The sequence below is a fragment of the Macrotis lagotis genome, chromosome 5, assembly GCF_037893015.1.
Source record: "Macrotis lagotis isolate mMagLag1 chromosome 5, bilby.v1.9.chrom.fasta, whole genome shotgun sequence".
Lineage (NCBI taxonomy): Eukaryota > Metazoa > Chordata > Mammalia > Peramelemorphia > Peramelidae > Macrotis > Macrotis lagotis.
The window spans coordinates 98776260-98799969 of record NC_133662.1 but is presented as its reverse complement, the minus strand read 5'-3'; the positions used below and the strand labels follow the sequence as shown (position 1 = coordinate 98799969).

Below are 23710 nucleotides of genomic sequence, written 5' to 3'. Positions count from 1 at the left end.
ATGAAACAAATAATGACTTTTGTCATTGTGTATTATTCTAAGACTTTTCTTCTACTCAGTTGCTATAAAAGTAACAAATTCAGTCTGTAGATTTCATACTTAAATTTTTTCAGTTATCTTTGCCTTTATTTTTACCTCTCTGATTCCTCCCACTCCATTTACCTTTAAAATTGCTATATCACATTGTAAACATATTTTATTATATTCCATATAATCTCTTTTTTCATTTTCAGATGAATTAATTTCTTTTATTATTTTTAAAATACTTTAAAAATGCATTTAGTATTTTATTTTTCCCCAAATACAAATAAAAAAAAATTTTTAATGTTTGTTTTTAAAACTTTGAGTTCCAAATTCCCTCCTTGACTCCCTTTTCTTTTCCCTTAACCTCTCAGCCCCACATCCCCACATCCCCATTGAGAAAGCAAGCAGTTCAGTTTAGGTTATACATGTGTAGTCATGTAAAACATTTCCATAGTAATCATGTTGAAAAGAAACCAGAGAAGCCCCCCCCATAAAAACTCAAGAACTCAGAGTCCCTTCAGAATTGTCTTGAATTGCTTAGAAAAGCTAAGTTATTCACAACTGATTATCCTACAAAGTTGCTGTTAATTTGTGCACTGTATATTTCACTTTGCATTAGCTCATGTAAACCTTTCCAGGTTATTCTGAAAGTATCTATCTAGCACATCATTTTTTATAGTAGAATAGTAGAAAAAGCTGCCATAAATCTTTTTGTGCATACTGTGCTTTTTCCTTTTTTTCTTTTTATCTCTTTTGGGATACAGACCTATTAGTGTTATTGCTAGGTTAAAGGGTATGCATGGTTTTATAGCCTTTGGACACAGTTCCAAATTGTTCTACATAGTGGTTGAATTGATTCATAATTTCACCCACAGTGCATTAATATCTCATTTTTGCCACACTTCTAACATTTGTCATTGTTCTTTTCTGTCCTGTTAACCAATATAATAATATGAGAACTTTCAGAATCATTTCAGTTTTCATTTCTCCAATCAGTAGTGAATAAGAACATTTTAAAATGTGGATATAGATAGCTTTGGTTCATCTTACAGCTGTCGTCTATATCTTTTGATCATTTATCATCTGGGGAACGGTTCTTATTTTAAATTTGATTCTCTATATGTTTGAGAAATAAGGCCAAATAAACTTGCTTCACAATTTTTTTCACAGTTACTCATTCTACTTATATTTCCCTCTAACCTATTTTCCCCTTGTTTATTGTATTTTCTCTTTCCTTATTTATCCTGGCCCTTCTCAAAGGTGTTTTGTTTCTGACTATTCTCTTCCCCAATCTGATTTCCTTTCTATCATCTTCCTCTATCCCCTTCACTCCCAACTCCACTTCTTATATCCCCTTCCCCCTCCTACTTTCCTTTACAGTAAGTTATTCCTTCAGAGTTGAGTATGTATTCCCTCAGAGAACCAGATGAATGTATGTTATTCCCTCAAAGAACCAATTCTTATAAGAGTAAGATTCCCTCACTTCCTCTATTTCCCTGCCTCTTCCCCTCTATTGTAAAAACCTTTCCTTGCCTCTTTTATGTGAGATAATTTACCCCATTCTACCTCTTCCTTTTTCTTTCTCCCAGTGCATTGCTCTCTCACTCCTTAATTTTATTATCATAGACATCATCCCTTCATATTTAATTCACATTTATGCCCTCTGCATATATACACACATATATATATATATATATATATATATATGTATGTATATCCTAATAATGAAAAAGTTCTTATGAATTACAAGTATCATCTTCCTGTGTAGGAATACAAGCAGTTTAACCTTATTAAATCCATTATGATTTCCCTTTCCTGTTTAATATTTTTGTTTCTCTTGACTCCTATATTTGAAAATCAAATTTTCTATTCAACTCTGATCTTTTCATCGACAGTGCTTTTGAAAGTCCTTTCACTGAGTGTTAGTTTTTTCCCTTAAGGATCATACTTGCTTTTGCTTGGCTAGATGATTCTTGGTTGTAATCCAAGTTCTTTTGCTTTCAAAAATATCATATCCCAAGCCCTCTGATCTTTTAATGTAGATGGTGCTAAACTTCTGTTATCCTGACTATGGCTTCATGATACTTAAATTGTTTCCTTATGGCTGCTGAGAGCTCTGAAATTTGGCTGTAATATTCCTGGGATTTTTCATTTGGTGATTTCTTTCAGGAAGGTATTTTATTTTATCAGGTTCTAGAATCAGGGCAGTTTTCCTGGATAATTTCTTGAAAGATTAAGTCTAGGCTCTTTTATTTTTAATCATTACTTTTAGGTAGGTAGTCTGCTAATTTTAAAATGATCTCTCCTGGATCAATTTTCCAGGTTAATTTTTTGTTTTTTGTTTATTTTTACATTGAGATATTTCTCATTGTCTTCTATTTTTTCATTCTTCTCATTTTGTTTAATTGTTTATTTCTCTTGAAATCATTAGCTTCATTTCTTCAATTCTAATTTTTAAGGAATTATTTTTGTCAGTGAACTTTTTTACTTACTTTTCCTTTTGGCCAATTCTACTTTTTAATGAGTTTTTTCTTCACTGAACTTTTGTGTCCCCTTTTCCATTTACTTAATTAGTTTTTTAAGATATTCTTATTTGTACCTCTTTTGCTATTGGTGTAGTCTGTTTTTTAAGTTCTTTTCTTCTGTATTTTTTGTGGCTCCTTTAGCGATCTGTTGATTCATTTTTCATGATTTTTCTTGTATCAGTCTCATTACTCTTCAGTTTTTCCTCTCCCTCTCATAATTGATTTTCAAAATCCTTTTTGAGCTCTTCCATGACTTGACCAGTTCATGGTTTTCTTGGAGGCTTTGGATGGATGAGAGAGCTTTGACTTTGTTGTCTTCTGAGTTTGTGTTTTGATGTTTATTATCACCATATTGACTATCTACCATCAGAATTTTTTTGTGCTTTGGTCACTTTTAACTTTTTGTTAAAGTAGTTTGCTTCTAGGATGGAGGCTGCAGTAACCCAAATTTCAGGTTTGTTTGGTTTTTTTATGAGTTTTTTATAGAGAAACTTTTAGGGACCTTTAAGTTTTCAGTTCTTCCAAGGTGGAATGGTCTAAGAAGTGTTTACTGTGGCTGTGAATCACCACATACACTTTTTTATTCCCTGGAACTATGAGAAGGGTCCTCCCTGCTCCCCTCCGGCTGAAAATTGGGGCATTCTATTCCTCTTTCCCCTTGGACTGCCTCAGGATTGTGACTAGGATCTGACATGTCCTTCCTCAGGCCTCACAAAGAGACCCTTGTAATCTCCTTCTGAACAGTGTTCAATCCCTTGAATTTATGTGGGCTGAGAGCTCCAGAAGCAGCTAGTGGCACTGCATTTCAGTGACTCCCAAAACCTGCTCCTGGTTCACTGGGCTTGGGGTTGGACTTGGGCTTGGGGTTGGGCCTGGGGCTGGGCCTGAACCTGGGCCTGGGTCCGAACCTGGGCCTGGGTCCACATGCCCTGTGCTGAATTGGGATCCATTCTCACCCCCAGGACAGACCTTTCCTGCCAACTTCTCAGCTGTTTTTGGCATCTATAGGTCAAAAAAGTCTGAAACCTCTCTTGCTGCCACTGATAGAGTTGTTACCAAGTCTGCTTTTGGTTTGTTGGGGTCCAGTCTGCCTTGGAACAGCTTGCATTGGATTGCTCTTGTCTCTCACCCTGGTGCGAGAGATCTTTTCTGCTAACCTTCTGAGTTGGCTGGACAACTATTTTCTTTTTTGTGGGTTCTGCCTCTCTAGAATTTGTTTAGAATCATTATTGTAAGGTATTTGGAGCAGTTTGCAGTAGAATTAAGGCAGGTCCCAGCCTTTTTCCTGCCATCTTGGCTCTACCGCTTCAGACAAACTCCTTTTTGATTACTCTTCTTCCATCTTGTACTTGTTAAGTTGATTTCTAGCTCCCAAATGTAATACTTCACATTTATCATTTTATATTTTTCATTCATATAGGTTGAATCTACACAGAGTATGATACGGATTTTGGGACTTTCTGCTACATTACCCAACTACCTCGATGTTGCTACTTTTTTGCATGTCAATCCTTATATCGGACTTTTCTACTTTGATGGCCGTTTTAGGCCAGTACCTCTTGGACAGACATTTTTGGGAATTAAGACAACAAATAAGGTAAATATTCACTATGAACAATTTGTTTTTTAAAAGTATATTTTGTGATAGGTTCCTTCAATAACTAAGAATCAAATCCCTTGAATTACATTATGTAAATCTCTCAATCCCCCAAATTTCATAATTTGCTTTTATGTAACTCCTACAGTAATTCCACTAGTATGCATTCTAAATCATGCTAGTTTTTTAATACTCACTTTTGAGATTTTTTTTTTTTTGCAATGGAGTTAAGTGACTTGCCCAGTGTCACATCTCTAAGTAATTATTGTCTGAGGTTGGATTTGAACTCGGGACCTCCTGATTCCAGAGCCGGTGTGCTATCCACTATGCCATCTAGCTGCCCTTATGAATTCTTTTTGAACTGTTTACATTCTTTCCTCAGAGTCCACATTTAGTGCCAAAAATTTGACATAATTAGACATTCATGTATTTGACATAATTAGGGAGAAGATGGTTTGAGGAATTTATGATTAGTTACCAATATAACATTAAAATATATTTGGAAGATGGTAGAGCCAAGATGACTGAGTAAGATGAAGCAGTTGAGCATATCTCTCCACTGTCCCATTTGCCAATTTAGAAATTGCACCAAATTTAGAAATATTTCTAAATTATAATTTAGAAAATAATTTAGAAAATGCACCAAATCAGATTCTGATTGGGAAGGTATAAATGAGGGCAGAAGGGGAGGGAAGAATAAGGAAACATCTCTAATAAATTGAGTGCTCAAAGAGGCAAAGAAGCAGATTAGACTTGAAACTCGCTCTCATCTGAACTGGTTAAAGGTGAAAAGATTACATACACACACAATTAGATAGAGAAATGCACCTTATTCAAGAAGAAAATAAAGAGGAAAAGGTTTAGGGAAAATGAAGGAAAACACAAGGTAGATAGATTAATTACTCAAAAGCAAAACAGTTGTTTAAGGGGCAGGGAGAAAGAAGAAAAGCATGAAAGAATATGATGGAGGCGAAATATATCAATTACAACTGAATTTTGAATGGGATGAACTAATCATAAAATAAAAGAGGATAGATAAATTCAAAGGTAGAATTCAGCAGTATGATAATTATTATTAATATATTTGAAACAGGAGGATATATACAGAAATAAGGGGCTAGAGCTGAGTATTATGCTTCAGCTGAAATAAGGGGTAACTGTCATGATCTTAGACAAAACAAGAAAAAATGATCTCATTAAAGCAGATAAACAAGAAAAATTCATTGTTCTAAAAGGTACTATATTGTGAATTATAGTGAATAACAGTAGTAAATATATATGCACTGAATATATGCACCTAAGTTTTTAAAGGAAAAGTTAAATGAGTTACAGGAGGAAATAGACAGTAAACCCATATATAGTAGAGGAGCTCAGTTTATCTTCTTAAAAATTAGATAAATCCAGGAGTTAAGGACCTTAATAGAATTTTAGAAAATTATAGTTTGATATAATCCTGGATATAATCCTTGAATGGGAACAGAAAAGTTATTATGTTGTGCATGCATTTTCACAAAAAATGCCTATATATTTTATCACAGAAAAAACCTCACAAATACAAAATATCAAAATATCAAATGCATCTTTTATTGATCATAATTGCAACAAATTCAAGGAAAATAAAGGACTTTTGAAGCAAAAAAGTATTACAAATTAATTGGAAATTAAATAATTTTTATCTTAATGAGTGGTTCAAAGGAAAAGTCAAAGAAATAGTAATTTCATTTAAAATAATTATGACAGACAGCATACTAAAGTTTTGTGGGTGCACCCAACACAGTAGTATTTATGGAAAAATTTAGATTTCTAAGAGCTTTCATCATTGAAAGAGAGAAAGCAGATCAATGAATTGGTCTAGCAACTAAAAAAAAATTTAAAAATGAGAAAACCAACAAATCAGAACCTCTCAATCAAACCCAAAATAAAAATCCTGAAAATAAAAGAGATGAACAAAACTGATAGTTGAAAACATTAGCATAATAAATTAGGAGCTGATTAGCTAAATTTATTCATTTTTAAAGAAAGAAGTAAAGTATATTTAGATTATATTTTCATCACTGTAAGTCACATATCTTTACTTGACATGATGCCTTTAGGAAGGAAGTGACCCAGGATTATCAGAGACTCTCAACATTGTATGAACTTATAATAGGTCCTATAAAATTAAGATTTCTATTAGGAGACTAGTGTTTATAAGTAATTTTTTACTTAAAGATAAACTTAGCTAAATTCAAAAGGATTCATCACTGAATTGGTCATAGGTTCATGAAATTTTCTCCCATAGCTACTATCATAGAAGATCAGCTAGACAGTTTGCATCATGTAGTCAATAATAATGTCAGTGAAATTATAGATACTTAACATATTTAGGCTTATAAAATTACTCAAAAGTAGTCTGAAAAAGTTGATTTTTACATAGTTCAAAATATCTAGTTTTTTTAAATACATAGGAAGTATTTTATCTATTTAATATTCAATTTATACAAATGAATATTTTGCTATATCTTGAAGATTCTTAAGAGATAGGTCTTATTATTTCATATTTTCCTAGCAATTTTGTTTATAATATTAATTTGCTTGTCTTTCTTATTAAGCACCTCATGAGTAGTGCCAGTAGCATTTCTCAAAATACCTAGCACAAAGTCGGTGCTTAATATATGCTTTCTTGATTGGTAGTTCTTGATTTCTTAATAAATAAGAATTCAGGGACAACTACTCAGACCTTGCAAGATTTCTTCTAAATTCCAAATTTGTGTGGTCTAAATTAATGAGACATTACTCTAGCTGTATTCTTAAAGGCAAGGAAACAGAAATATGCTCCAAAATTCTATTGGCAAAATTCTATCTAAAGAAACTTATATAGAAGATCCTTTTTTAAAAGCCCATCTTAATTTTAATGCATTTTATTGCTGTCTTTGATTAACAATATTTTTACCTGTAACTAGAGTATAGAAAAACCAGACATAAAAAATTGGTAATAAATTTATTTAAGATAAAAAATTACTCTTCTCACATTAAATCATGTACTCAATCTGCACTGTAGAAGCAAAAGCTATCTTGGAACTATGGGGACCATTTCATGTCTATATACAAAAAGGTTATTTACCATATGGTGGTTATTAAGATGTGCATAATTTTACCTTCATTAATTGTTTCAGTGCCTTTCAGTAGTATTTGCTATTGCCTTTACTAAATCAAATCTTAATTTTTATTTTATCATCCAGTCAATTTGCAGTGTATTGTTAAGCAAAGACAAAGATCTATTTCTTACCTCTACCCTAGAGTCTTAATTTAAGTAAAAATGTACTTTTTTTTAAGGTTTTTTTTTTTTTGTTTGTTTTTGGTTTTTTTGCAAATGAGGTTAAGTGGCTTGCCTGGAGACCACACAGCTAGGTAATTATTAAGTGTCTGAGACCGGATTTGAACCCAGGTACTCCTGACTCCAAGGCCGGTGCTTTATCCACTATGCCACCTAGCCACCCCTGAAAATGTACTTTCTTTATAAAAAAAACTGAAGGATATTTCACTATTTGGGATACTCTTGATTTTTAAACTTTAATTTTTTTAAAATCTTGTTACAGAAAAAGGTAAATGACATTAGTCTAATCTGAAAATTTTTTTTAACCAATCTGTAGAATCATACTTGCATAAGAAAGTGTTTAAATGATGATCAGTTTGAGAATCATAGTCTCAACCATATATAAATAAATTATAATTAAAAATATTTGATATAAAAATTTTCATCTTTTTATAGTGAAAATTAATATAATTTAGGAATATAGCCATGAACTACCAACACTGCTGCCACTGGTTCAGTAACCCCCAAAACTTACTCCTGGTTGTTGGGGGTATGACCTGTGCTAGACTGTGCTCCACTGTTACCCCAGTGCAACATACCTTTTTTTGGTGATTTTCCTAGTCTTGAGATGAAAAATTGTTTCAGAAATTGTTTCAAGTGTTTAAGTTTTTCAAAGAGTTTTAGTATAGAACATAGGCAAGTTCTTGTCATTTCAATGAAATCCATTAGCAGGACCTCTTATTGTGGGTCAAATATTAGTCAATAAAATGTATCAAAGTGTTTTTCAATTTCCATGTATTTTTCAAATAAATGTTCAAGTCAGTATTATCTAATTATATAATTTTTTTTACTTCAAGTGTATGAGAGTGTATTATCTTGCACCTAAGTGATATTACATAAAATTGCAAAATTAAATTAACTTGGAATGAACATTATATTTAAAACATTATAGAATAATCATTATATAAATGAACATTATATTTTGTTAAAAAATTAAGAAATTTACCTAAGAAAATACAAAACAAAAAAATTAAGAAATTTAGATTTCATTAAACAAATTTTTAATCACTATTTGCAGACAGTTATTTGATCTTTATCTTTTCTTTAGTTTCTTCATTAATGGGAAAATAAAATCAGTATAAGTTACATATTAGAGATTGGGGTAGTATAAAGGAATGCAAAGGTACATTTCCTGAGATGTCTTCCCTGTCTGGACTTGACAATGTCCCAATCTTGTAAACATTATTATAATGAATTACATGAAAAATTGTTAGAGTCAGAAGCTTGGGTACATTGTTGACTTTTATTTGCAATGTATTATGATTGTGGAAAGTAAAGGGATAAGATAGAGTGACTCACTTTTTTCTCTTTATATCATAGTTGATTTTTAACAGAGGAAATAAGTATTAAGAGTAATAAAATATCAAAACATTTTTCCCCATAAATAGTTCAAAGGAAATTTGACTTAATTGATGGTAGACTGACTAGAGTCCAAAAGACCTCAATATAGTCACACTTTGCATGTGACCCTAGGCCAACGGACTTAATTTTCTAAACTAAATTATTTGCAATTTGGTGATTTATATATAGACAGAAAAAGTTCCCTACACTAATTTAGTCACAGACTTTTGCAAAATAAACACACTGTTTTGTGTGTGTGTGTGTTTACACACATATCTATATACATATCTATTTATATACACATCTATATTCAATGAGATGTTATAGAGGATAATGTCTCTAAAGAGCTTGGAGCTCTTGCAAAAGTTAATCCTGTTTAAGGTATTTTTATTTGTTCATGTTTTCTGTTTGAAAGTGATTTCAGATCTCTGCTGGAGGGGATTTGCTAGAGAAAGATGTGCACTGTATTTGTTACATGCTTTGTTATGTAGATTGAAAAACAGGAGTTGTTATCAGTTAAACATTTTCTTTTTTTTTTTTTAACTTTCCAGGTGCAGCAGTTAAATAACATGGATGAAGTATGTTATGAAAATGTTTTGAAACAAATAACAGCTGGACACCAGGTATATTTATATCTTTAAAAGTTATTTTAGAAACTTATTAATGAAAAAAGTTAAATATTGTTTCCTGCTTAAAATATATTATTCTTGTTTTCTAAAATACTTAGGTTTTTAAAAATTTCATTTCTTGAGAAGAAAGCACATTTTATTTGAATCTACTAGTTTGAATAGACTCTGAAAAAAATACCACCTATGCAGAAGCAGTTGTTACAGAAAAAATATGCATAATTATAATTCCCTATATTGTATTCCTTAAAGCATTTTTAAGTCTCTTATCATTTGGGTAAATTTTTGTTTTGAAATAATTATTTTAATTCTGTATTGTAACATTATGTAGAATGCAAATTTAACTAAATAGCTTATGCCTAGAGGTTAAGTTTGCTTTGTATAATGATTTTTGGGGGCAAAAAGAATTTATAATAATAATCTGACATTTCCTCAGTCATTCTTAATGATTAAATTATTTAGTTCCCAAATAAATTTTCATCATTTTTCCATAACCTTTTATTAAATAATCATTTTTACATCATGATCTGAAAAAGATGCATTTAATATTTTTGCCTTTCTGAATTTGGTGCATATGCTTTATATTGATATTCCTTCACTATTTGTGGTACTTTTAGAAAGATGTATTTTCCTTCCTTATCTCTTTATTAGGTCTATTTTGCCTTTTACTTTGCTTGAGATCATAATTGCTACCCCTGCTTTTTTTCCCCCTTCAGTTGAAGCATAATGTATTCTGCTGCAGCCTTTTTTTACCTTTATTCTGTCTGCATCTCTCTGCTTCAAATGTATTTCTTGTAAACAACATATTTGTATGTAGCATGTCGCAAATGTTTTTTAATCCAGTCTGCTTTCTGCTTCCATTTTATGGGACAGTTCATTCTATTCACGTTCACTGTTATGTTTTCTAATTGTATTTCTCTCTATCCTATTTCTACCCCCCTCCCCGTTTATACTTTTCTCTCTCCTCACCATCGTTTTGCTTTTCTACTACCCCTCTCACAATCTGACATTTAAATAATACTTTGAGCATCTGTAGTGCCATTTTGTCTTCACTAGAAATCTGTGAAGTAGTAGGTAAGGCAATTTATTGAAGATGAGGGAATCACAGTTAACATCCTTCATTATTATGCTGTTCTTATTTATGTGTCTATCCTTCCCACCAATCAAAGGATAGGTACTTGGATGGTAGTAAGATTTTCTTCTTAGTTTTTGCAGCACTTAACTTATATATATATTCCTTTTGCACATTTTCTATATTTTGTTTTTGGTAGGACCTGTGATTCACTGATTTAGGGATCTCCTAGTGTAGATACTCCCTCTACCAATGTAATGCAGTTCATTAAGGATACTTAATTATTTTTAGATATTTTGAGCTCATTGGAATTCAACTCAATTTCTAAATATTACTTCTGAATATAATAGATATGCCTAATGTGATAAAGCTGAATACATACTCAAAGGACTTTTCCCCTACTGTTTAATTCTGAAATAATTTCTGCAATAATCAGCTGTAGATATCAGTTTATTAGAAATTTCTCTTCTCTACTTTTCTTAATTAACCAGTGTTCTATGTTGAGAAAACTTTTCTTTGTTGCGATAAATATAGTTCTAAACTATGTAATTGTTTTGTAATTTCCTGTTGCTGTCATTTCTTGTTTGCTTATATTAGCAAAAAATTGCTTTTTAAAAAAATCTCAAAATGCAAATATAAATACCTTACAATCAGAATATAATATAATATTTAAAACTTTGAATTTGATTAAGGCATAAAATGTGTTTCTTAATTGCTATTTTAGAAATAATTAAAATTGAATTTATCTTGTAGAATAGTCTTTCAAGTTAGGAATGACTAGTCACTAAAAGATTATATTGTTAAATCTTCATTTTATCTTTCAAATGACTCAATGAGTAGATTATTGCCTTTTTCACATACATTAAAATTGTATTGAATTGCACTAAGAGGTACTTTTAATTAAACAACATAATAATTTTTTAAGTAAAATAATTATTTGTGGTCTAATTTTTTAAATTTATGAATGATAACTATTCTTTCTTTGGATAGTAATTTATTTTTTCAAAGCATTTTAGTATTCATTATTTTATCTTAAGAACATTTTTTAAAAATAGATACGTAGGGCAGTTTTCCATTCTATTTTATTGTTGGGAACTGACCAATAAGTGATAGAGTCCACACTAAATAGATATTCTCTTTTAACTTCTCATCTAATGTATTTTCCAGTTATATTGTTGTACTTTATAAAATGATTTTGTAAAAGCTTTATAAAGTAGGACCTCAATGAAGGCAACCAGTTCAGTGATAGGAATGTCACACCTATTTCCTATATCTTATAGTAAGTTTGAGGTATATTTGGAAGTTTGGGATGTTAGAAGATCTGAGTACTGAGAGGTAGATATTTGAAGACATCAGATTCATCGTGCAAGTCTTTGACTCAGAAAACAAATGCCAAAAATTTGTGCTGGAGCTTCCAACCTTCGAGGTCTCAATAGCAGTAGAGAGAGACAGAGAGAGAGAGACAGAGACAGATTAGTCATTCTTTGGGCTTAGTGAGCTTGCCACAAAGAATTTATTTTAGTATGGCAATAATTTTTGGTTCATGTTGTCCAATAAAATAATGGGAAGTTTGAAGTGATTGAACTGGTATTCTTGGGTCTCTATCCCATTTGTTACCATTTTAATAGATATTTGGGAATTAGACGTATTACAATAGCACTTAACAAAAACTGTGACTGACTGAGCAAAAATAAAACAACTTGTAAGTTAACTGGTATTTGAACAAAGTGCAAAAAGAGACATAAATTTCTGTCTTTTTTTTGACAATTGTAAGCATACTAATCTATTTGAATCTTTGTAATAGTCATAAACTTTTTGGTTCCATTAATTAGCTTAGTACTCACAGATCACTCATGTAGAAAGGATTGCTGTTTCAACTGTCGACTTTTGATGCAAAAATTCAAATAGAGTATATTGATTGTGTAGATTCAATTACTTGAATACTTGAACTATAGTTTAATGTTATGCTCTTTTATAAATGAGATTTTTGCCTATTTCTGAAAAAGTTTCATTAAAAATTTGAAGCTAGTGCCATTATTCTTTTTACAAAGGACAAAATATTGCATGAACTTATTTTCAGGATTTATCTTCCTTGCAGATAGATTAATTTGCTTCCTATTGTGAAAGGTAAGACAGAAATTCATGTCTCTTTTTTTCTTTAGCATCAGGAAAACTTGAAGCCAAATTTATTGCTAACTTTTAGCAATCTATCCAATTTAGGTTTCCTAAGGTAATCTTCACTTACCTATTTAAATGTGCTCTCACTATTTTCATTGAAATGTTGTACCTTTTGTACTATTGCTAATGTATAAGTTATTTCAAGTCATATTTTGGAAACTGATGGAATATAAATTTAAATAAGTGAATTAGAGACCCTCATTTCTATGAAGACTGTGTTTTAAGCAATATATATATATATATATATATATATATATTATATAAAATTTATGAATTCTAAGATGATGTATTTAGCAGGTACTTTGTTCATTAATGAATTTTAAGGCCCAAATTATTAGATTCATTTGTTTTACCCTTGTGTTAGATTTTTGTTTTGTTTTTTTGCAAGGCAAAAGATCACAAAGCTAGATAATTATTAAGTGTCTGAGGCTGGATTTGCACTCAGGTTCTCCTGACTCAGGGCTGGTGCTCTATCCACTGTCACCTAGCTCTGCCCTCTGGTATTGGATTTTTTTTTTTTTTTTTGCAAGGCAATGGGGTTAAGGTGGCTTGCCCAAGGCCACACGGCTAGGTAATTATTAAGTGTCTGAGGCCGGATTTGAACTCAGGTACTCCTGACTCCAAGGCCAGTGCTCTATCCACTGCACCACCTAGCCACCCCGCTGGCACTGGATTTTAATAAATTTGTGGAGTTTTCTTGTTTGCCCTTGCTTTTACATACTAGTTGTACAATAAAAGGACACTAGTGGATAAAGAATAAAGATAGCGTTGGAATTTTTAACAGTTTAGAATTAGAAAGTCATAAATGATCCCTTTCACTGTGTAAGTCTAGTTCATGTAATATGCCTTCTTTGATCAAAGTCATATATTTCTCGAATTCTCTAGATATTATTTGTGAATGGTTATTTTTATTTTATCAGGAAATTTGAGAATTTTAATTTTTTTACATTTCTCAGAATTATTCAATAATTCTAATGAATAGGTTATGACATTATTTTGTTTTCTGGGTACCCACATATTCAACTTTTCATGCTTTTAAAAATTGGTCATTTGTTCTTAAATAACATTTAAGTTGTTAAGTTGAGATTTTCCTTTTAGAAATTGTGATGCTTTATTCTGACTCTTGTATGTGACATTCATGTGCTTAAATAGATGTTATTTTACTTTTTGCCTTTAAAACTATTTAACAGTAGGAGGTAGTTGTTATCAATACAGCCATGTGTTGGATCAAATGGAGAAAATCTTTTCATGTTGATTTTTCAACAGTTATACTCTGCAAGACTTCAGGATTTTTCTGGCTTTTGGGAAATTAAAAGTTGGTGATTCAGCCTTTAATTTTAATCCATCTGCTCAAACTAATGAGATATCTCATTTATAAGCTTCTCTTTGCATTACTAAATGCAAGTACAGCATTATCATTCCTGTTAATAAATCCCCTCCTCCTGTGTGACTGGTAGAAAGAGAAAGTAATGGATGCCTTAACCCTACTTTGGTTTCCCTGAAGCACAAATTTAATCGAAAATAAATTAGAAACTGACTCAAAGGTCATGTCATCCTTATCATGAGTAACTTGTTCTGGTAAAATTATGAAACAAATTAAGATTTATCACTTAAGATTTCTTATATGAAGATACTTAAAAATTTTGGAAGAATAAAATCTTGATGTTTTATACTGTGAATCAGTTATTGCCTACCTGTTGAATGATAGTCTACATAGTTTCCTTCACTGTGTATAATCATTCAGTAGATTTTTCTGGACCTTAGGTTACCTTTTTTTTTTATGTGTTAAAGAAGACCAGAACCTCAGAGTTGAATTTGTTGTAACATTTATTATATATGTTGTTATTTTGTTGCGGCATAAATTTAATTATACTTATTTCATTTATGTTTTATCATGAGTGATGTCTGTAGGTAAGTATAGGAATATTTTTAAGTGAATTTATTTCTTAGTAAAATTTTTTATCAGGGTAAAATTACAGAATTGCTGACATCTGCCACTCTGTATGTTCATCCTTTTTTTTTGTCCTCTTGTCTTCCTGCCTACAGATTGATAAAATAGCCTAAAGCAAAATAAAAGTCAGATTTTTAAACATACTGTGCTACTTTATTGAGAGTAAAAATTTATTTTCACTGCAGCTGGAACACTGAAGAAGATGCTTGAAGTAGATCCTTAAGTAAAACAGCAGTTAGAAAGAATCTTGAAAAAATGATTTGTTAGGGCAATTATTGTCATATTTTTTCATTACCCCACCCAAGCATGCATCTCTACAATAAGTGGAACCTCCCTCCAGATATTTAAGCTCTAATCATAAAAAGTTTTAATAATACACAGTATTAGAATTCAGTATAGTTTTGGACTTGAGTCTTCTTTCACTGTAATTTTTCATATATTAAATAAACTCCAGATTTTAGGAGAGAAAAATTTAAAAGTTTTAGGGGAATTATAGCTTAGATTTGAAATTCAAAAAACTTAGATGAAATGAATACTTCTCAAGAATTAAATTCTCAAGCTGCAAAATTCTTCTGGTGCTAAGATGGTGGAGTGAGAAAGGAAGCCCTCTCTAATTCCTCTCCAAACAACTGGAAAACTGCTTCCGAATTGATAGAGGTGTAGGGAAGCAGCTGTTTTAACAGCAGGAGAGATTTGTCTCATTGGGTTGGAAGGGGTGCAATGTCCGTGAGCTGCACCAATAGCCAGCCCCACAGCTGGGAGCCTGCAGCAAGGTTCCAAGCCTAGGGTAATCTACCACTGAGACCCAGCCCTCTTGCAAACAGGCAGTCCCCTAGGCATATCTGAGCAACCCAGCAAGGCCACATCTTAGCTACCCCAAGTCATCAGCAAAGTCTTGAGCCCATTGCTGCTTAATCGTGAAGCCCCATTCTGGGGTTGACCAATAGTGAGATCCCCCAGTAGAGCCTGCCAAACTGAGACCCTATTTCCATAACAGTCCAGTAGCAGGGCCCTTACTCCTGAGGCAGAGAAGCAACAAGATTACTCCCCCAGGACTTGCTAGCAGAGAAGCCCTATTTCCATAGCAACCCAGCAGCACTGTTCCACTCCAGGGACAAACTTAGCAGTAAAATTCCTACTCCAGACTAATCACTAGAAAGACTCTGTTACCATAACAACTGAGTAGCAAGGGATCACCCCTGAGACAGGCCAGTAGCTAACCTCCACATCCAGACCCCCTCAAAAAATGAGGCCCTCCCCCCCAACTCCACAATCCAGAAGGGAAGCCTACTCTCCAGTGAAAGCAAGGGGTCAAATCCAGAAGCCCAATGAAAGCCAGAAGTAAGACCCTGAACCCCAGTATAAAAAAGGTTGGAACGGTATACTACCAGAGCCCAATCTTCCATAAAAACACCATGTCATACAAAAAACAAAAACAAAACAAAAAAATGACTAGAAAAACAAAAAAGGAACTTGGCTATAGAAAGTTAGTATGGTGACAGAAGAACAAGGCATAAACTTAGAAGAGGAGAGTAGTGTCCAATGGCTACATGTATGCCTCAAAGAAAACTGTGATTTGATTTCAGTCCTAAAAAGAATTACTGGGAGAACTTAAAAAGTTGTTACAAAAAACAAATTCAAGAAGTGGAAGAAAAATTGGGAAAAGGAATGGGAAAAATAAAAAAGAATCTGTAGCCTAGGAAAAGATATACAAAAATTTACCAGTGAAAATGACTTCTTAAAAAGTAAAAATGACTAAATGGAAAAGGAAGTACAAAAGGACATTGAAGAAAATAATTCCTTAAAAATTAGAATTGAGCAGGTGTAAACAAATGACTTTGAGATCCCAAGATAGGATAAAACAAAATCAAGAAAGTATAATAAAAGAAGCAAATATGAAATTTCTGAGTGGAAAACCAAAAACCTAGAAAGTAGATCTGGAAGAGAAATATAAGAATTATTGCATTTCTTGAAAACCATGATTTACAAAACAACCCACCCCCAAAAAAAATTGGACAACAACTTTCAAGAAATTATGCAAGAAAACTCCCTGATATAATCAAAGGTCAAAATACAAATTAGAAGAATCTACCCATCATGGCCTAAAAGAGAACTCTAATTGAAAACTTCCAGTAACAGCATGGTCATATTTCAGAGTTCACAAATCAAGGGGGTAAATAGTGCAAACTAGCCAAAAAAGAAGCAATTTAGCTATGAGATTACATGGATTTGGTGACTTCCATATTAAAGAACTACAGGAATTTGAATGTGATATACCCTAGAAAGCAAAAAAAAAAAAATGATTTTACCAATCAGGAAAATTGAATATAATCTTTCAGGAGAAAAAAATGGACATTTAGGAAAATAAAAGACTTTCAAGTATTCCTAATGAAAAGACCAGAGATGAATAAAATATTTGATCTCCAAATACAAGACCTAAGGGAAACTTGGTGAAAGAAATAAAAAAAAAATACTGAAGAAAATAATGTTAAAAACCAGTTTAGGCCTAATGGAAAAAAAGAATACAAAAGGCAAATGAGAAGAATGCCTTAAAAAGCAGAATTGACAAGCTGAAAAAGAAGATAAAAAAGCTGTCTCTGAAGAAAATAACTCCTTCAAATGCAGAATGTAGCTAAAGGAAGCTGGTGACTTTGCAAGAAATCAGGAAGAGGGGCGGCTAGGTGGCATAGTGGATAAAGTGCCGGCCATGGAGTCAGGAATACCTGGGTTCAAATCCGGTCTTAGACACTTAATAATTACCTTTGCTTTTCAAAAAACCTAAAAAAAAAGATCAGGAAGAAATAAAAACTCTTCAAACAAAGCCCAAAATTAGAAGAAACTGTAAAATATCTCATTGGAAAAAACAACCAATCTTGAAAACAGATCCAGAAGAAATAATTTAAAAATTATTGGGCTGTCTGAAAGCCACGATCAGGAAAAGAGCCTAGACTTCATTTTCAAGAAATAATACAGAAAAAATTGCCCTGAGATCCTAGAAGCAGAGGGTAAAATAGAAATTGAGGAAATTTATTGGTCACCTCCTGAAAGATTTCAAAAGAGAAATTCCCAGGAATATTATAGCCAAATCCCAAAACTCCCAGATCAAACTGAAAAATTCTAAAAGCTTCCAGAAACAAACAATTCAACTACTGAGGCTCCATAGTCAGGATTACACAGGATGTGGTAGCATCAACATTAAGGACTTGTAGGGATTGGAATATGATATTCCAGAAGGCAAAAGATTTTGTTTTACAAGTGAGAATCAACTACTCAGCAAAACTGAACATCCTCTTTCAGGGTAAAAGATGGACTTTCAGTGAAACAGGGGACTTTCAGACTTTCCTCTTGAAACAACCAGAGCTGAACAGAAAGTTTCAACTCCAAGTATAGGACTCTGGTGAACCATAGAGGGGCTGGAAGAGAAGGACTAACTATGAGGAACTTTAATGATATTGAATTGTTTGCATTCCTGCATAGGAAGTAGATATTGATAACTCATATGAACTTTTTCATTTATAAGAAGAAATTCCACATGAGTCAAGAAAAAAGATTTTTCAATGGAGTGGAACAGGGAAAGGTGAGGGAGAATGAGTGAGTCTTCATTCTCATCAGAAACTGCTCAGAGAGGAAATAACATGCACACTTTATAGGGTGAGGAAATTACCTTATCCTAGAGAAAAAATGAGAAGAAAGGGATGGGATAAGGGGGAATCAGGGGAGGGAAGGGAGGAATAGGTGATAGAAGACAGGGAAGATCGAGGTAGAGGGTACTTAGATACAACACACTTTTGTACAGGGCCAGCATGAAAGAGAGAGAGAGAGAGAGAGAGAGAGAGAGAGAGAGAGAGAGAGAGAGAGAATAGAATAGAATAGATGAGAATAGAATAGATGAGAATAGAATAGATGAGAATAGAATAGATGAGAATAGAATAGAATAAATGAGAATGGGGAGGAATAGAGTGGAGGTAATAGTAATAGCAGCTGTGGGAAAAATATTGAAGCAACTTCTCTGGTGGACTTATGATAAAGAAAGCAACTCACCCCAGAGACAGAGCCATTGGAATCTGAACACAGACTGAAGTAGATTTTTTTCTCTCTCACTATTCTTGAGGTTTCTTATCTTCTTGGGGGGGGTTATGTTTACTCTTATAACAAAATTATTGTAATAATGCTAATAAAGTTCACTTGCAAAAAATGAGAAAGCAAATTGCATTGGAAGGAGGGTAGAGATTGAATGGAATAAATTATCACATAAAAGGGGGAGTGAGAAAGTAAAACTGAAATCTTAATTCATCAAAATTGACTCTGGGAGGGAATAACTTTCACACTCAGTTGGATACAAAAATCTATCCTGCCCTTTAAGGAAGTAAAAAAGAACATGAATAATAGGGGAAGAGGTGCGGATAAAAGGAAGGATAGGTTAGGGAAGGCAGTGACCAGAAGAAAAAGACATGTGAGAAGGGAAAAAGTGTGTGTGGGGGGGTAAGAGATCGGAGCTGGGGCAGTAATCAAGGTGAAAATAACAAAGGGAAATATAGTTATCATAACTAAGATGAATGAAATGAAAACTTAAAGCCAAAGCAGATACAGGAATGGAATAAAAACCAGAATCCTACAAAGTGATATTTGTAATAACTGCTGAAAAATCTGATAAAATATAGCACCCTTTCCTATTAAAATCACCAAAGAGCATAGTAATAAAGGGCTTATTTTAAAACAATAGGTAATATTTATTTAAAATCTTCTGAAAGCATCTCTAATAGAGATAAGCCAAAGCTTTCCCATACAGTTAGGGGTAAAGCATGGATGCATATTAACACTTCTCAATATTTTACTACAAATGTTTGCTTTAGCAGTAAGTGAAGAAAAAGGCAATTAGAGTAGGCAGTGAGGAATGAAAATTAACTATCTTTGTATATGATAAATCCAAGAAAATAAAAGATTTGAAATTAACAACTTTAGCAGATTTTCAGGATACAAATAAACCCAATATAAATCATTAGCATTTATATATCTATATATATATCTATATCTATCTATCTATCTATCTATCTATAGAGAGAGATATTCCTAACGAAGTCCAGCAACAAGAGATAGAGAAATTGTATTTAAAGTTACTGTACACAGTATAAAATATTTGGGAGTCTACTTGTCAAGACAAAACTAGGAACTATATGAACACAACTATAAAACACTTTACACAAAAATAAAGTCAAATCTGAACAATTGGAAAAATAGCCAAGTGCTCATGAATAGACTGAGCCAATATAATACAAATGACAGTTCTACATAAATCTATTCAATGCCTTCCCAAACTATCAAAAATTATTTTATAGAACTAGTTAAATAATAGCAAATTCATCTGAAAGAACAAAAACTCAAGGATATCAAGAGAATCAATTAAGAATTGTGAAAGAAATTGGTCTGTTCATACCAGATAGAAATTGTATTGTAATGCAGTAATTATCATAATAGTCTGGTACTGGCTCAGATATAGAGTGGTGGATCAATAGAATGGATTAGGTAAATATTGCATTTTAGTAAATGAGCATGGTAATGTGGTATGATAAACTCAAGGATTCAAGTTTTGGAACAAAGATTGATTTGCTGCGAAAACTGGGAAATCTTCTGGCAAAAAGTAGTCATAGACCAACATCTCATACTATATACCAAGACAAATGCTTGACTTGTTTCTTTTTATCATATTAAGGAAAAGAAGAGAATGACAGAAAGGATAGGATAACTACTCAAAGTAAGTTAACTGACTGACTAATGATAACTGAAAATGGAGAGAAGACAGCTGCTCAATTCTTAATCTGCCTGCATAAATGGCTCTTTGAATTTTAAAGGTTAGAATGAGAAAAGTTTCATTGGTATTCAGTGGTAAGGACAAGTTTATCATTCCCATTGTGAAATGATCTTCATAGAGTGTTCCAGCTTAACACAGTTAAGAATAGATCATGATAAACATGAATTCTTTAGTAGACAAGATTTTTGAGGTGTCAACTTAGAGGTTTCTATAGGAAAGACTCAGGAAAATTTCCTTGACCATATCCTTTTAATATTTTATGTTGGTGTCTTGAATCTTTACTTTCTCTCAAGCACCAACTACCTTTTGTGTTCATTCTAATTTGCATTCTTTATTGACAGAAAACATTTTGTGCATGTTGGAGTAGAGAAAATGAAGAAATTGGAAAGGATGCTCTCTCTCCATATATATATATATATATATGTTTATAATATATTATATATATATGTATGTATATATGTATGTATGTATGTATGTATGTTTCTTCATTTCTTTGTGTTGGTTACCTCAATTGTTGACCTTCGTCTGAAGGCAGAAATTGTATTGCTTTTTGTAATTGCTTCCCTATAAGATTTGGTAATATCTTTGACTATTTCATTAGTAATTTTCCTCTCCATTTGTTCCATTTCACACTTCAGAATTTCTTACATGAGAAAGAAGCATAATTATTGGAATTTTTGCACAGTTATTTGTATTTGCGAAATTAATAAGTTCTTGTTTCAGTCACTGGACACAAAGTACTTCTAGTGATATTTTAAACTGTGAATTATTTTTAAATTTGTATTTCTATAAATTATTGGCATATTGGAATGATCTGAAATTCTAATTGAGAATTATCCCTTAAATTATGTTATTTGGAAATTGGCTTATATGGAGTATGTAATGAGAATTCATTATTGGAGTTATATAAACAGAATATTAGTAATATGAAGCACTGGCAAAAGAGCTGACTAGAATCACAGGACCTGAGAGCTCTACTCTGATATTAGCTTTGTGACTTGGGGAAATAATTTTTCTGGATTTGCTTCTCTGAGATACCTTCTGACATTAACTCTTATAATATGATATTCCTAATTCAGTTTCATTTGGATTAATATACAGAATGACAAATTTGTTTTTAATGTATGCTTTGAGTTGTTTATATTGTTTTTTAAAACTGAGCATCTACTCAACCAACATTTCACTGCTTATTTTCATTATCTATATATTTTCTAAAGAAAATTTTCCCTGGGCAGCCATTTTGAATCTGTTGTGTTAAATTGTCTGAAGTGAATTTGACAAACCTTATTTTAGTTCTGGAAATCATGGATTAAACTTTTTATTATTTTGTTTCCTCTTATTTAGATTTAGAAAAGGTATTAGAAAGACTTAATAAGCTTTGTAACTGCAAGTAATCATTAATTTTTTTTTAAAATAACTAAATTGGAACAAGTGAATGAGCAATGTTTTCATCAAAACATTTTTTAATCACGTGATTTTTAAGACCTTTATTTTCCTCTTTAAGGGGTCTAATAATCATTTTAATTTTATTTTTAACCTGCTGTCTTTTAAAATACAATATTCCTTATTCTTACAGTGATTTGCCTTTCTGTTGAAGATATTGTATCTCTGGCCAACCCCTTGTATACTACATGTATATGAGGCTAAGGCCAAGGATAAGCATATTTTTTGTTTCTTACTCCACTTCTAGACCCTTCTTTTGCCACCTTCACTCACAACATCTTACCCTTTTGAGATATACTCCCATATATTCATCCAAATGCCATCCAGATAGATTGTCTTACTCGAATCCTGTTAACTATATCTACTCGTTTCTAGGTAATATTTTCTGCTTTCATCAAGAGTTCAACACCTATCTCATAATCAGCTTGTACCTTCATACCCTTGCCTTTATATTTAGGGACTTCAATTTATGTTTTGATGTCTCGTAAATAACTTTTCTTCCCATTTCATCATCACTTCTTATATGCTGCATCTTCAGCTATACCTTGATCTCGTGTGACCCTAGGCATGTTACTTAACCCTGTTTACTTTATTATTCATCTGTATAATGAACTGTAGAAGGAATTGTCTTTGCCAGGAACACTTCAAAATGGGGTCACAGGGAATCAGACAGGACAAATGACTGAACAATAGAAAAATACTTTTATTGTGAAACTTTGTCTCGTTTTCCTTATTGGAGTCCTTTTAGTCTCTCATATGAGGCTTTAAGAATGACTGATAATAAGAGTAGACCTTGGTCTTCTGACCCATATTCCTTGGGGGTTTAACATGATGTTGACCCATAGCAAAGTGAAAGGGCCACAAGACCCCAGGAGCAGAAGCCCCTGGCAACTTTTTGTTTCTACTTATATAGAGGGACGACTAATTTATCCTTAAGTTGGGCTAAAGCCAATTGACTGTCCAGAACAACTATAATGGACTGCTGAGAACAGAGGACTATCAAGCTATATATAAGGAAGAGAAAGCTGTTTTATATCACAAAGACAGAGCAGGTTTAAGTTTTCATACTAATCAGTATTGCAATAAAGCCTTTGAGTGAACAGTGTACTTCCAGCTTGGGCAAGATAGAAGAAGAATATAGATATAGATAGATACAGATATGTAGTATCTGTATTTATTTAAATATTATTTAAAATAACAAAACCCTTGTTGACCTTTTTCATTTACCTCTAAATATGTATATGTGTGCACTCATAAACATAAATTCAAACATAAATATATACCAAAAAACATATTCACTTAAAAATAAATGTATATACACAACCAAAACCTCAAATTGTACAGTCATTGTATTCAATTAGGGTATTTGGTTATGGTGAAACAAAATAAGACTTCTAACATTTGGACAGATTCTCTGGCCAATAATTCCCTCTTTTGTTAACTTAGAGAAAAAAACCTTGCCAAATGAATTCCTGTCTTAACATTTCAAGTGGTTTACTGATAGTCTGATTTAGAAAGTTATCAGAAGAATTGAATTTGTTATGAAATAAATAAAGAATTAGAAACTCAGACAGGTGACAACTCTGAACCAAGAAAAGATGTTTAGGGAATTTCTGCTATTGTATAGTCATCTGTTGAATATTGCAAGGTGATATAGGAGTTTGCTACTATTAATATATAAATTACATTTTTTCAGAAATTGAAATATCTGCTTGCTCTTGCTGTTACACATATCCAACCAGAAGTTAACATCTAATCGTGGTGGGATTGATGATAATGCAAATGATAA

General features: G+C 32.2%; 1 protein-coding gene across 6 annotated transcripts in view; it reads left to right on the top strand.

Moving 5' to 3' along the window:
- Positions 1–23710, top strand: part of ASCC3 (activating signal cointegrator 1 complex subunit 3) — a 379520-nt gene that overhangs the window by 115811 nt on the left and 239999 nt on the right. For all 6 annotated transcript variants that reach the window (XM_074187242.1, XM_074187239.1, XM_074187240.1 and 3 more), the window contains 2 exons: positions 3970–4146; positions 9394–9465. In XM_074187242.1, coding sequence (XP_074043343.1) covers positions 3970–4146; positions 9394–9465 — 249 coding nt within the window. The remainder of the gene's footprint in view (positions 1–3969; positions 4147–9393; positions 9466–23710) is intronic.